The sequence below is a fragment of the Caenorhabditis elegans genome, chromosome IV (assembly GCF_000002985.6).
Source record: "Caenorhabditis elegans chromosome IV".
NCBI lineage: Eukaryota > Metazoa > Nematoda > Chromadorea > Rhabditida > Rhabditidae > Caenorhabditis > Caenorhabditis elegans.
The window spans coordinates 16,759,550-16,773,715 of NC_003282.8; the positions used below are offsets into that span (position 1 = coordinate 16,759,550).

The 14,166-nt window shown below is 35.1% G+C and overlaps 2 protein-coding genes, 13 non-coding genes and 2 pseudogenes across 19 annotated transcripts; 7 read left to right on the plus strand and 10 right to left on the minus strand.

Moving 5' to 3' along the window:
* Positions 1-6,143: 6,143 nt before the first annotated feature.
* Y43D4A.7 lies at positions 6,144-7,094 on the plus strand (annotated as a pseudogene). The gene is made up of 4 exons: positions 6,144-6,254; positions 6,680-6,702; positions 6,758-6,905; positions 6,954-7,094. Coding segments are annotated over exons 1-4 (423 nt in total).
* On the minus strand, positions 7,049-8,771 carry Y43D4A.3 (uncharacterized protein; the record flags this gene model as incomplete). 2 transcript variants are annotated; one of them, NR_131672.1, is made up of 11 exons in its annotated part: positions 7,049-7,174; positions 7,277-7,333; positions 7,375-7,459; positions 7,513-7,626; positions 7,674-7,819; positions 7,863-7,960; positions 8,013-8,232; positions 8,278-8,343; positions 8,413-8,520; positions 8,564-8,626; positions 8,682-8,771. NR_131672.1 is itself a non-coding variant. In NM_001047564.1 (6 exons), the coding sequence occupies 6 exons, from the start codon at positions 7,875-7,877 to the stop codon at positions 7,049-7,051; spliced, it is 543 nt and encodes a 180-aa protein (NP_001041029.1). The 2 variants fall into 2 exon arrangements, 1 of the variants encoding a protein (NP_001041029.1); NM_001047564.1 differs by lacking the exons at positions 8,013-8,232; positions 8,278-8,343; positions 8,413-8,520; positions 8,564-8,626; positions 8,682-8,771 and having other exon boundaries at positions 7,863-7,877.
* A 201-nt stretch (positions 8,772-8,972) lies between these two features.
* Positions 8,973-10,237, plus strand: Y43D4A.4 (the record flags this gene model as incomplete). 2 transcript variants are annotated; one of them, NM_001047565.2, is made up of 8 exons in its annotated part: positions 8,973-9,008; positions 9,054-9,273; positions 9,326-9,423; positions 9,467-9,612; positions 9,660-9,773; positions 9,827-9,911; positions 9,953-10,009; positions 10,112-10,237. In NM_001047565.2, 8 exons carry the CDS (start codon positions 8,973-8,975, stop codon positions 10,235-10,237), a joined length of 882 nt encoding a protein of 293 aa, NP_001041030.2. The 2 variants fall into 2 exon arrangements, with proteins under 2 accessions (NP_001041030.2, NP_001041031.2); NM_001047566.2 differs by lacking the exons at positions 8,973-9,008; positions 9,054-9,273 and having other exon boundaries at positions 9,409-9,423.
* Y43D4A.8 lies at positions 10,209-10,771 on the minus strand (annotated as a pseudogene). Its single transcript has 3 exons — positions 10,753-10,771; positions 10,381-10,528; positions 10,209-10,332 (listed from the first exon to the last, which is right to left on the minus strand). Coding segments are annotated over exons 1-3 (291 nt in total).
* Positions 10,772-11,790: 1,019 nt separating this feature from the next.
* On the minus strand, positions 11,791-11,811 carry 21ur-11906. Its single transcript, NR_067481.1, has one exon.
* An 82-nt stretch (positions 11,812-11,893) lies between these two features.
* Positions 11,894-11,914, minus strand: 21ur-9607. Its single transcript, NR_067482.1, has one exon.
* Positions 11,915-12,347: 433 nt separating this feature from the next.
* On the minus strand, positions 12,348-12,368 carry 21ur-6902. Its single transcript, NR_067483.1, has one exon.
* Positions 12,349-12,369, minus strand: 21ur-12964. Its single transcript, NR_067484.1, has one exon.
* Positions 12,352-12,372, minus strand: 21ur-8886. The gene has a single exon (NR_067485.1).
* Positions 12,373-12,545: 173 nt separating this feature from the next.
* 21ur-7835 lies at positions 12,546-12,566 on the minus strand. Its single transcript, NR_067486.1, has one exon.
* A 458-nt stretch (positions 12,567-13,024) lies between these two features.
* 21ur-15305 lies at positions 13,025-13,045 on the plus strand. The gene has a single exon (NR_067487.1).
* 21ur-7644 lies at positions 13,028-13,048 on the plus strand. Its single transcript, NR_067488.1, has one exon.
* A 211-nt stretch (positions 13,049-13,259) lies between these two features.
* Positions 13,260-13,280, plus strand: 21ur-4865. Its single transcript, NR_067489.1, has one exon.
* A 38-nt stretch (positions 13,281-13,318) lies between these two features.
* Positions 13,319-13,339, minus strand: 21ur-10572. Its single transcript, NR_067490.1, has one exon.
* Positions 13,340-13,406: 67 nt separating this feature from the next.
* 21ur-12522 lies at positions 13,407-13,427 on the plus strand. Its single transcript, NR_067491.1, has one exon.
* A 435-nt stretch (positions 13,428-13,862) lies between these two features.
* On the plus strand, positions 13,863-13,883 carry 21ur-2379. The gene has a single exon (NR_067492.1).
* Positions 13,884-13,976: 93 nt separating this feature from the next.
* On the minus strand, positions 13,977-13,997 carry 21ur-4474. Its single transcript, NR_067493.1, has one exon.
* Positions 13,998-14,166: the final 169 nt, after the last annotated feature.

Consider the following 14,166-nt stretch of genomic DNA (forward strand, 5'->3'; position numbering starts at 1 on the left):
AGCGCCCGCGGGGCGCTTGTCGCGGCGAGACCCGTGCCGGAGGAAAATGCCTGCGCCTTTAGTTTGCTACTGTCTCTCTCACTCCGCTGTCACGGGAAAACATCCCAGTCTCTCATACTTTCGGTTGTCATAATGTTTGGGTCACTCACTAAAACCGAAGGGCCTTCCTCATCTCTTTGTATACACTTTGGCTCGTTGCCAGGGCACGAAAACTGACCAACGTCTGTGTTTTTTCTTTGTTTTTTCGAATGTATACAATTTTCTGAAATGATTTATTCTGGCACCTTTGATAAAGCTGTTAGGAAAAAAGCAAATAAACGCTTGTTGATTCCTTTTATAATTGTTTTTAATTTTAAAAAGTTTTAAAATTAAATTGGTAACAGTGCCCATGTTATTTTTGCATTTGTGCCCTTAATAAATTTGTAAATAATTTTAATAATAATTATAAACTTTGTTAGAGTTGAAAATTTTTCTTTAAAAACGTTTATCAGTGAATGTTTTAAAAAATAATGAACTTTAAGAATTGCATATATTTTTGCATGCATTTCTTGCTGAAATTTTATTTTAAAATTTCATTGTACAAAGTTCCCAAATCAAGCTGTTATCTTCATACTTTGTAAGTGTGGATCAGAGAAAAACTTAAAACTTGGGTGTTTGAAAAGGTGTTTTTGAACAAACTTTTTTTCTGAATCCCAGTTCATCAAGATCAACACCTAGAATTGTTCCTTTGATTTTGTTCTTTCGACTTTGGAGCAGTCCAGGTGTTTCCAGGAAAATCTCACATCCTAGTTTACGCAAAAAGTAATTTGAACCCACGACCAATCATACGATGATTAGAAAGTTGCGTACGAGCACGTAGTCTCTGGATTAAAAATATAAATCATATTAGAAACCTTCTGTTGACAAATTTATTTATCCATTGCTGGATATCCAGATACAGTATATTCAAATGAAAACCAATTTGGCTCAGGTTAGTGTCATATAACGTTTTGAAATGTTTACAGGGTAAAACATTTTGTTGTTCTCGTTTCCGACGTCATAAAACATTAAAAAAAAAGATTATAGTACATTGACGTTGCATCAAAGGTTATTCGTTCTCTCTTTTATATCGTCACCGCGTCCACTTCCTACCTCTCACGGCCCGACAAGTGGTACCTGTACGCAATTTGTCTACCGTACACCTGGACGTTTGGGCGCGTTTTTCTCAAAAACGGCTGGTCCAGTTTTTTTGTGATGCATATAAAAAATGTTCGAAATTAAATTCAAAATTTTTTGGACCAAAGCTTTTTTCCTTAAAACGCGCCCAAACCTGGCTAAACTGCAATTATCAGTAGAGCGCGTTTACACTGATGTACCCTTTGCCGGGCCGTGCTCTGTTGATTCTGCTGCTCCCGTTGCAAACGCATGGCAAATACTGTTTTACTACTTGATCTTTTACTACGTATCTCTTTTACTACAAGATCTCTTTTACTACGGAATCTCTTTTACTACGAATTCCGCATTTAGATCTTTTACTACGTGATCTGTTTTACTACGATCTTACCACATAAATCTTTTACTACGGAAAATACTTTTTTACTACCTTATCTTTTACTACGTGGATGTTTTACTACGTTTTACTCTTTTGCTACGGACGTATTTTTACTACGTGGAGGGATACTGCTGGGTTACTGTAGTGGTATTGTGTAAGTAACAGTTTTCAGATTATATACTATAGTTTTTTTTAATTGCTAGAAATTTATTCACTATGAAATGAGCTTGCTCTCTTGTAAAACTTGTAAAAATTCCAGAAACATTCATGACATTTGAAAAATCCTCTATAAATGTTTCTCAAAAGATTTTCTGAAAAAGTAAAATGTAGGTCCGATACGTTTGAGAATGCAGTCTCGCTAAACACTCTTATCTCGGTCGTGTCAAAAAGATTTCAACTACAAAGTTGTTGAATAGCACGGTCTACAATTTGTCAGTTGAACATTTTTTACCAAATTTTTTTCGCGGAGTTATCGGTACTCGGAGTCAATAAGTTTTGTGAACACACTTTCGGTAACTTATCTCTGTTGTTTTAATCTAAATTCGTGATATGAACATTCAAGATGATCGAAAACAATAAACTGCTCATTTTATACAAGATTTGATAAATCCAGAAAAAACATTTTTAAAATTTTTGATCAAAAGTTCCAAGATTTCAGTTGAAGTCAAAATTTCAAACATCTGACAGATAACTGACCGAACCGCAAGTTGTTTATTACATTTTTAAAACTTATACATCAACCGGTATGGAACTAATTTTTTGGTTACGCGAAAAAAGTTAAGTACTCCAACAACAGTATCACTACAGTAACCCGGCAGGATCCCTCCACTAACTCCATCTCAGTATTCAAAAAAAACTGAAATTTACTAGAACTACTTGAGCACAAACTTCAATTGTGACCTATATATTCTTAAAAAATATTCATGCATTTGTTTATATCTAGCTTATACTATAAATATTGATTATTAATTCAAAGTAAAAATTACGCAACATTGTTAAAAATATAATCCCTGCCATTGTATTTAGTAAAAAAATTTTCATAGTGAATACATTTCTAGCAATAAAAAAAACTATAGTATATAATCTGAAAACTGTTACTTATACAATACCACTACAGTAACCCAACAATATCCCTCCACGTAGTAAAAATACGTCCGTAGCAAAAGAGTAAAACATCCACGTAGTAAAAGATAAGGTAGTAAAAAAGTATTTTCCGTAGTAAAAGATCTATGTGATCAAATCGTAGTAAAAGAGAACACGTAGTAAAAGAGCCAATTGTAGTAAAAGATCTAAATGCGGAATTCGTAGTAAAAGAGATTCCGTAGTAAAAGAGATCTTGTAGTAAAAGAGATACGTAGTAAAAAATCAAGTAGTAAAACAGTATTTGCCCAAACGCATAGGTAAACGGCCACCGGGCATTATTATCGTCTTGTCCGTCCATTGCTGCTTCATGTCCGATACAATCTTCTCAAAATATATTCAATGTTACGTCTAATTCTCGTCTTTGCCCATTGGTGGCTGTGTCTCCTTCTATGTCCTATTCCGTCTCCCAGCAGTCCGTTTCTGCTGCTCATAACACTCGAAATCAGACCTTTCCCCCCCCCCCCCCCCGACCTGCCAAAAAAATGCCCCCTTTCTGAATTGTCACCTTGCCAATACCCGTTCAGTCGCTTGTGCCGAACGCTTAGTCGCGCTGCACGAATATGTACGTGCCAATAAAATCGATATCCTCTGCATAACTGAGTCCAATCTTTCTACCCAAATTCCTCTTGCATTGTGCTCTTCCCATGATATTCTCTGCCTACGTTGCGACAGAGGGCCTCCTCATCCAAAATCTAGAGGTGGTGGTGTAGCTGTTTTTTATTCCAAAAGTATTACATTAATTCAAGCTGACTCCTTACTCGATCAGTTTTACCCCCTCCATTCTTGTGAAATAGTAACCTTTGATCATAAATTATCCAAGTCACGTTTTATCATTGTATATAGACCCCCTCTAACCTCTGTTACCGAAACCAATTATTTATTTGAAAACATCTCGCTATTGCTTACCTCCCAAGCCAAAAATGACTACATTCTCGGTGATTTCAATATTCCCTCAGCTCGTTGGTCCCGTGATATCCCTGTACCGCCTGGGACCCCCCAGCTCTTGAAGATCTTATAATTTCCCACAACTTATCCCAAATGGTTAACTTCACAACGAGAGTCGCTTTTTCTGGAATAGGTAACTTCCTCGATCTGATCTTCTCCGTCAAACCCAACACGTTCCTTTCGTGCTCCCCTAGTTTACCTTTGATTTGCTCAGACCACTCATCCATCTCCTTCACACTTGCCATTGATTGTAACAGAAAACCACCTCCCCCACCAAAAACTAAGACCCTCGACTTCAGGAAATGTGATTTTTCATCCTTAAATCAGCATCTCATGTCATATAACTGGCCACGGCAACTCTCGTATTTCTCCAATACTGATTCTAAACTTGCTCATTTCTCCCGCATTTTTAACGAATTAATTGTTCTTTACACCCCTATAGCCAAACCACTTCGTCCGAAATCTACCTCTCACAAATCCATTTATAGGCTTGCGCGTCGCGCGTGCTCGAATACCATATCAGTCAGAAGAAAAATGCGTAAAGAGCTCAAATCTATCAAACAAAAACTTGCTCATAAGGAAGACCGAGCCATTCACTCCACTGACCCCCGCAGTGTTTTTCAGCTTGTAAAAAAAGAATCATTCCCCGACCTCAACCTATCAATCTTGACATCAAAAATGAAACAGTGTCTGACCCAGAGCGCATTGCCGATGAGTTTATTCATAACTTTGCTTTGTCATTCACAGCGCCTTGCCCACCCTTCCCAGCTCTTCCGGCACCCAAGCCCTCTAAATTATCTCCCGATTTCTCTCCGTTCAACATCCACAGGCATATCAAAGCTCTTAAAGCCAAAATTGGGTTCTCTACCGACAATATCAATTTCTTTATCATAAAAAAGTGTAGTGATTCTCTAACCGTCCCTTTGTCCATAATCTTTTCCGAGTCCTTCTCCAGCTCCTTTTTTCCCGACCCTGGAAGACTTCTATCATTGTCCCATTACACAAAAAAGGGTCCACAACTAATCCGGGTAACTATCGCCCGATTACACTTACTCATCCATTGTCTAGACTATTTGAACGAGTTGTACTTGATGCTCTCAAGCAGAAATTATCTCCACTCCTCTCTTCCAAACAATTCGGTTTCCTGCCTGCGCGTTCATGCACTCTGGCAGTTCTCGAATCGACGTCCAAAATTCAGAAAGTTCTTCTTGACAAGAGCAAGTATGTGGATACTATATATTTCGATTTCAAAAAAGCATTCGATAGTGTTTCCCACAACTTGCTTCTTCTCAAACTTCTGAATGTTGGGCTCGATTCAGGATGCTGTGAGTGGATCAGCTCGTTCCTCAGTAACCGTTCATCGAAAATCAAAATTGATCATTTTATCTCGGACAACTCTTTCAATGTCATGTCAGGTGTCCCCCAAGGTAATGTAACTGGACCATTCCTCTTTCTTTTGTATATTAATGACTTATTAGATTTGTTCCCCCCTGATGTCCATGTTACAGCCTTTGCCGACGATCTAAAATCACTTGGATCGGACCCCACCTCTATCCAAACAAGCATCAATATTGTCGCTGATTGGTGTAAAAAATGGCGTCTAAATCTTGCTGAGCAAAAAACTGCCGTATTACACTTTGGTAAAAAAGAACCCCCGTCATAAATACTTTGTAAATAGTGTTGAAATTAAACCGCGTGATTCTATCAGAGATCTCGGAATCATTGTCGATACCAAACTATCATTTGTAAATCATATTAATCAGACTTCTAATAGTGCTCTCCTTAAGTGTCGCCAAATCCTTCGCTCATTCCGCTCCAAAAGGCCCGAATTCTATGTTAAACTGTTCAATGTTTACATCCGCCCCGTACTCGAATATGGCTGCGAGCTCTTCCCGCCCAACTCCACCGAACTTGCCAAAAAACTAGAATCTCCCCTCCGGTTTTTCTCAAAGTGTCTTTCAAAGGTGCAATTTATCTTACTCGTCATACAGCAGCAGGCTTTCACAATTTAATTTATTGTCTATTCACCACAGACGGGTTCTTCAAATCCTCCGAACCTTCCATAAAATTATTTCAAGCGAGTATCACTTCCCGTCCTTATCATCGTTCGTTCGAGCTTCACGCTCTACTCGTCACCCCTATCTACTTGTTATCTGTGGTGTCCCGTCTAAATGTTTTTTACATGTTAACTTGTCGTTGTGGAATCGAATAGCAAAACGTTTCCCTATATTGTTAACTCCAAATGCATTTGCGTCGCGCCTAGGCTCTATTCCATTCGACACCCTCTTCCCCCCCCCCCCCCCCCCCCCCCCCCCCAACTTGACCTCCCGGGCTTTGTTCCCTTGAGTTCTGATCCTCGTAGTCAGGAAGCTCAGACAGTTTTTTTTTCCAGAAAATTCTCAAAAATCATTGGCAAACATAATGACTATCATTATTTATTACAGAAGTCGACGAAACAAAGAGGTGGTTCAATCGTAGATTCTGTTTTCTGACCGTAATTGGAATTGCTGTATTACTTCTTGCAATGGTCGTAATTGTCGTAATTGTACTTCTTTTGACACAATTGAAGGCGGCTAATTCAAATGCTCAAAATGCTATGAGTTCTTCTAAAGTTCAATTGGAGGAATTGACTAGGGTGAGTAATAATTCTCAATAAATGAAATGTTCAATATTCAAATAATATTCTCATGAGTTTCCTTTTTTGATTGATTTTTTTTCACAAGAGCTTAAAAGTGAATTAGATTTTTTAAAAATAATATTTCTTGCAAAAATCTCAAATTTTGCTAACTTGTCTTTGCCGAATCATTTTTTTCAGCGAGGTTTTTTTCAGCGATCCCAAAGGCACGAACCTAAATGTGAAACTTTAACTGAGTTCAGCACGTTTTTTTTGCATTTTTTCTATGAATTTGTAAACCGCCAAACTTAAGAAATTTCAAGAGTTTTCATTATGAAATTTATCATTTTGGTATTATTTAAAAATTAAAAAAAGTATTATTTTAAAATTTCGCTAGTCCACCTGTAACGACAATAAAAAAACAATTAAACTAAACTTCATCTCAGAAACTATCACAGCCATTAGAACAGTTTGGACCAACACTTGAGCGATTATCAAAGAGAAATTGAGGGATATAATTTCAGATCAGTCATCACACATATCTATCGAATTATGTTGATCTGCAATTCCACGTGGCTTTCGATGAATCCTCCACTTTGCACAGATTCAGATTCAATGGACACATTATCTTTCATTTTTCCAATAACCGAACAATCAACTATAGATTGCATGGTCAGTCAATTATTTCATTTTTGTTCAATTTCAAAACTAAATTTTAAGAACTCGGATGACATTCTTCTTGACTACACAGCGACGATTTTTGATGTTGAAAGAATATCTGGTTTCCAATTCGGTCTTGGTGCTCTAAGCCAAAATCAGAATACAATTATTAGAAGGAAGATATCTACAAAACTTTGGTAAAATATTATCTTACCGAGACATCCATAAAGAGTGTAAACGATTATGCTATCAAAGAGTCCAGTCCGTGGTTGATTTAGGAACTGCAAGTGTAGCCTTTTTAGATTTAAAAAAATCCATAGAGGAAATTTAGACATATAGACACAATTTTTTTCGAAGACCCTGGTAGAAGAATTTTAACTCACCATTCTCAATGTAATGACTGAACATGAAAATCCAACAGTGCAAACTCTGATTATTTCCTAAATTTTAGAATGATATTTTCTTTTTCTGATTCACTCACCTTGAACTTGCGTGTTTTGTCGGCAATATGACCAGCGAGCAGTGATGTTAACGTGCCAACGATTGCACACACGGCAGTTGGATATCTGAAAAATAAATGAATTACTCATATGCTTCTAGAACTCTGCAAAGTTGTTACCCAGCCATCTCATAACCTTGATCTTTGAGTGGACCATCGAGAAAAATCATTAGACTCCACAGAAGCGAAAACGCAAATGCAAAGAGAGTCATTTGGATGAAAAATTGAGCATTACTGAAATTAAAGTATTTAAAGTTTTTGGCGTGATACTAAAAACCTACAAAATACATTGAAGGATAGATTTAAAGAAACCAATGTTGTTCTGATGAGCAGCAGAAGAAGCTGATGGTGGAGTGGGTGGCAGTTTAGTTCGAACGAATAGTGCTAGAACAAATGGAAACAAGGCTAGACATTCCATTCCAAGAGTCTGAAAATATGAATTGTCAATGATAATTAAATTGAGTACTAACAAATGTGAAGAACATCCAACTATTCGAATCAATAGTCTTATTGTGACCAAAAAGAATGGATGGCACAATTGTTCCCAGGGCAACACCGGCAGGATTTGCTGAAATTGATTTTCTTAATGAATTACTGACAATCATTAAAATTTCACTAACCAACAAAAGAAAGTACATTTGCAATTGCTCTCTGATCACCAGGGAACCAGCATTCAGCAATTTTTGATGGAAGAACTAAAAAGAATGCTTGTGCTGAAGCAGCGATAAACGATCCTGCATGAAGAAGACATTCACGAACAAAATGTGATTTTATGAAAGGAATCGAGGCAATCATCCGAATCGATGCTCCAATTACATTTAAAGTTGTACCAAGAAGACCCTGAATAAATATTTCATTTGGAGGTTAAATATTTGCAATTCCCACAGCCGTTTTTATTCCTTTGTTATCAGTTATGTACATTCCACCAAATCCAGTGAACACGGCGACAAACTGAAAATTTGATTTTTTTTTCTTCTCCTTTTTTTCCTATTTTATATATATTGCATAACCCAACAAAACCTGGAAAATTTGATTTGTGACAAGTGATACATCAATGCTCCCGTTGGCTGGACGTCCTCTATAATATATCTAAACTTCGTCGGATAGAGAGCTGAAGCTTATCCATTGCTGAAATTACGAATAATTTCAAAAATTTCTTTTTCGAGTTTACCATTGCGTTTGAAAGAGCAAGAAAGCAACAAACAGCTAGAACGAGCCATCGAGCTGGGTAGACCTGAACATTAATGAATTAATTAAAAATTAATTCACTGAATATCATCAGTATTTACCTTGTATATAACACTATTTTCGCTGATTCCTCCATTTGCCGAAGTATCCTTATCTGCGGCGACGGCTTCTTTGTTGATCGCCGATCCCATCAACAGCTGAAAAATTTAATTAGGTTCAAAAGTGAAGCGATGCGAACGGTTTAGCCAACGGGAGCATTGATGTATCACTTGTCACAAATCAAATTTTCCAGGTTTTGTTGGGTTATGCAATATATATAAAATAGGAAAAAAAGGAGAAGAAAAAAAAAATAAAATTTTCAGTTTGTCGCCGTGTTCACTGGATTTGGTGGAATGTACATAACTGATAACAAAGGAATAAAAACGGCTGTGGGAATTGCAAATATTTAACCTCCAAATGAAATATTTATTCAGGGTCTTCTTGGTACAACTTTAAATGTAATTGGAGCATCGATTCGGATGATTGCCTCGATTCCTTTCATAAAATCACATTTTGTTCGTGAATGTCTTCTTCATGCAGGATCGTTTATCGCTGCTTCAGCACAAGCATTCTTTTTAGTTCTTCCATCAAAAATTGCTGAATGCTGGTTCCCTGGTGATCAGAGAGCAATTGCAAATGTACTTTCTTTTGTTGGTTAGTGAAATTTTAATGATTGTCAGTAATTCATTAAGAAAATCAATTTCAGCAAATCCTGCCGGTGTTGCCCTGGGAACAATTGTGCCATCCATTCTTTTTGGTCACAATAAGACTATTGATTCGAATAGTTGGATGTTCTTCACATTTGTTAGTACTCAATTTAATTATCATTGACAATTCATATTTTCAGACTCTTGGAATGGAATGTCTAGCCTTGTTTCCATTTGTTCTAGCACTATTCGTTCGAACTAAACTGCCACCCACTCCACCATCAGCTTCTTCTGCTGCTCATCAGAACAACATTGGTTTCTTTAAATCTATCCTTCAATGTATTTTGTAGGTTTTTAGTATCACGCCAAAAACTTTAAATACTTTAATTTCAGTAATGCTCAATTTTTCATCCAAATGACTCTCTTTGCATTTGCGTTTTCGCTTCTGTGGAGTCTAATGATTTTTCTCGATGGTCCACTCAAAGATCAAGGTTATGAGATGGCTGGGTAACAACTTTGCAGAGTTCTAGAAGCATATGAGTAATTCATTTATTTTTCAGATATCCAACTGCCGTGTGTGCAATCGTTGGCACGTTAACATCACTGCTCGCTGGTCATATTGCCGACAAAACACGCAAGTTCAAGGTGAGTGAATCAGAAAAAGAAAATATCATTCTAAAATTTAGGAAATAATCAGAGTTTGCACTGTTGGATTTTCATGTTCAGTCATTACATTGAGAATGGTGAGTTAAAATTCTTCTACCAGGGTCTTCGAAAAAAATTGTGTCTATATGTCTAAATTTCCTCTATGGATTTTTTTAAATCTAAAAAGGCTACACTTGCAGTTCCTAAATCAACCACGGACTGGACTCTTTGATAGCATAATCGTTTACACTCTTTATGGATGTCTCGGTAAGATAATATTTTACCAAAGTTTTGTAGATATCTTCCTTCTAATAATTGTATTCTGATTTTGGCTTAGAGCACCAAGACCGAATTGGAAACCAGATATTCTTTCAACATCAAAAATCGTCGCTGTGTAGTCAAGAAGAATGTCATCCGAGTTCTTAAAATTTAGTTTTGAAATTGAACAAAAATGAAATAATTGACTGACCATGCAATCTATAGTTGATTGTTCGGTTATTGGAAAAATGAAAGATAATGTGTCCATTGAATCTGAATCTGTGCAAAGTGGAGGATTCATCGAAAGCCACGTGGAATTGCAGATCAACATAATTCGATAGATATGTGTGATGACTGATCTGAAATTATATCCCTCAATTTCTCTGATTTTTCGATATTCAATAATCTATCAGTTTTCTTTTAGTTGTATTTTGTTAACACTAACTAGATATCGTAATTTCATTTCTCTGAGTGTTCCTTCACAATCAGAAATTCCAAAAAGTCCATTCTCTAAAATTGGAACTGAGAAGCGTCTCTACCTATCGCTTTGGCTACCTTTTTACATCAACTTGGAATAACTAACCCATTTGAATCAGCAATTCCCAAATCTTCTGTCCTCTCTCTTGGATCCCGTAACTCCAACCACACCTATAGAGTGGATAATGTCCCCATTCTTCCATCCTCCACAGTCCGCGATTTAGGTCTTATCACAGATTTTAAATTAAACTTTGAACCTCATATTATAAAAATTAGCTGCCTAGCCATGCTAAGGGCTAAGCAAATTCTCAAAGCGTTCTCCTCTAACTCCCACATGTTTTATAGCCACTTATTTAAAACATACGTTGCCCCCATCATAAACTATTGCTCTGAGATCTACTCCCCTTCCCCCAACTCCTCACTCTCTGCCATACTTGAAAAACCGCTTAGGACCTTCACCAAACGCGTCCTACAAAGGTGCAACGTTAAATTCACCTCTTACGAAAACAGACTGTGCATCATGGAACTATTCTCCACCAGACACACTAGAATTAAAGCTCAAATGAAACTATTATATAGACTTCTTACCGGTTCTACTCATTTCTCTAAATTAACTCAGTTTGTCAAGTTCTCTAATTCCAATAGGAGACCCATGATTCTGGTTAGGAAAGACACATGCACCTCTCATTTCTTTGCCAAATCCATTCCTATTTGGAACAATCTTGCCAAAAATATACCGGTATTTCTCTCCCCCTATCAGTTTTCAAACTTTCTCGATCTCAATATTCCCCGGTATTAACTTTTATCCGCTGGTTCTCTTTGACTTCTAATTGATCTCTTCTACCACATTCCCCTCTCTCTACTTTCCCGTCCCAAACTCGAGACGTACTCTTTCTGGGTTAGTCTCGTTTTACCGTTTTATTTAACACTCAAAATTCAATTGTACAATTGTAAATTGCATTAGTTATGTTAAATAAATCAATCAATCAAAAACAAAAAAATTCAAATAATAAGAATTAGACAATTGAATAGTTTGGCCGCGGTAACGGGTCACTTGGTGATAGATGTTTAATGTTTTTTTTTTGCACGTAAGCATTCATTTTCTATATTACACGTGTCTGCAAAGCTGTGAAATTTAAATGATATAAATGACAAAAATAAGAAAGCAATTTATCTGCTTTTTTGATAAATATGTCATAATTCTGAAACAGTGAGTTTTAGAAAAAAGTTTGTTATTCCCGTTTCCGTCAATTATTGGCTTTTTTGAAATACAATTTTTGTATTATTTTCAAACTACAAGCTTTTTTTGAAACAGTCAAAACAATTTTTAGAATTTTTGTGGGAAATAACACTTCGGCTTTTGTTTCAACAATAATTAAAAATAGTCAAAAGCTCCGAAAACAATTGAAATTTTGGAGCATAGAAAAATTACAGGAAAATGGCAGAATATTTTACTAGAAATAGTTTTAGAGATCTAACAGAAAAATATGCCGTTTCAGAAAATATTAAAAATTCCTAGAATGTTTCAGGATGTTATTTTAATTTTTTTTTCTTGAATATGAGTGGTGGTTAGTGTGCATTTTATTTTCTTTCACTCCGACTAAATTATTTTTGAAACTTTTAATGACATTTCTCTGTAGCTGCAAACATAAATTCTTAAAATTTTCTGAAACATAGACAATTATAGTTACAGAAACTTTTCCACTGTGGATCCAGAATCGAACGAAAGATATAATCATTTGATAATGGAATATAAAAGTTTTGAAACAGAAAATTTTCGAAAAAATCTTTTAAATTTTTTTTATTGAATACAGTTGAATTTTTGAAGTAGTTCTTCTGAAATTTATTCTATGAAATTTTTTTTTACTTTGAAAGAGGTTTTTGTTTTCAAATTTATTAAAGCGTGCTGCGACGAAACAACTGAAAAAAATGCATTCTACCATTTTTAAATGAAAGTTGAAACAGTTTTTTTTGTATAAATTAGGAAATAATATTATTCGTAGAAAAGCGACACTAAGTTCTACATGTTTCGCGGCGAGACCCACTCAGAAAAATAGCGTGTGCCTTCAAATTTACATGCCAAACCTTCCAGACATTTCGATATCCTGGAAATTTGATACCGAAGTCAGATACACGAAATTATATTTATAGAATCTCAACATACAGGAATGAACGCTCATGAACACTATTGTTGAAAAATATCGAACTTCCGAAAAATATCGAACTTCCGAAAAGTTTTAAAAAAATTGTTGTTCGCCCTCTTTCGATAACATTAATAAAGCTTTAGAATCAGGTTGGTAACTAAAAAAGACAATTTTTTTGAAAAAAAGGTTCACTGTTTCATGTTGTTATTAAAAAGATGGTTTTTTTAAACAAAGTAGTTACAATCGAGTATATAGTTTTTTAAATAATAAAAACGTTTCAAATTCGAAACTTGTAAGATTGTCCAACTGAAAAACAGATTCCTGTGCTTGCTGAAAATGTACGAGTTTCGTAATTTCTGAAAATTTTTTGTCTTGATTAAACATATTTGAATCAGCAGAGAAGATTAGTAAAAAAAGTTCATACTATTTCAAATGGTTCATTTTATGGATAGCTTTTTGATGTATTTGTTACAGCAACTGCAGTTAATCGCCAAAAATGTGTATAGAAAAGCATTTATTTAGGTAGAAGTTGTGGCAAGATTATTGCAATTCTAGAATTCGTTAAAGTATCTGTTTTAAATTATATTTGAAACAGTACATAACATTTTCAATTTGTTAATACTAACTGAATATTTAACTTCTAACTTCATGCTCAAATTTCAAATGATTTATTTCAACCAAAATTTTTATTTTTTTTTCCAGCGAAACTTATTTGCAATAAAACTTTTCAGTTATTTTCAGTCATTAAAACAAATCTATTTTGTTTTTGAACTCCCATAGTTCATGTGTTTTCTTTTAGAATTTCCAATGTATATCCAAATTTGTTTAGAAATTCTAGGATCCAAATTTTAGTCCATTTTATAATAGTGGCATTCAGCCCTTGAGAATTACAGAAAAAATCAAGAACCTCTATAAAAATAACAATTTCCCCGAAGAAAATTGATAACTCCCTGATAAGGCCAAAACTGAGCACATTTTTCAATAGTAGGATCAATTTTTTGAAAATAGTGAATATTACAGATTTTCACTGTTTCATCATGTTAAAAAAAAAGGCATTTAATTCTGTTATTAATCTTCCATTTTTTTCTCTTCAAATCAATAAGATATTTTTCCACAATCAATACAAGTTTGAACTATTTAAAAAGGAAAACTATTATACAGTCTCAATTGATTTGAAATTTAAATTGATTTCCGCTACGATGTAGAAGTATGTCAACAATACTATGTTTAATAAATCGTGTATTTGAAACAGTGTTCAGTAAAACAGAAAAAAAGTTGGTCTTAAAAATTATGGTTGTTTTTATAAAAATATTAATGCACGCAAAAATGTTCTAGAAAATAACACTTCACTGTTTCAGGTTGCTATAAAAAATATT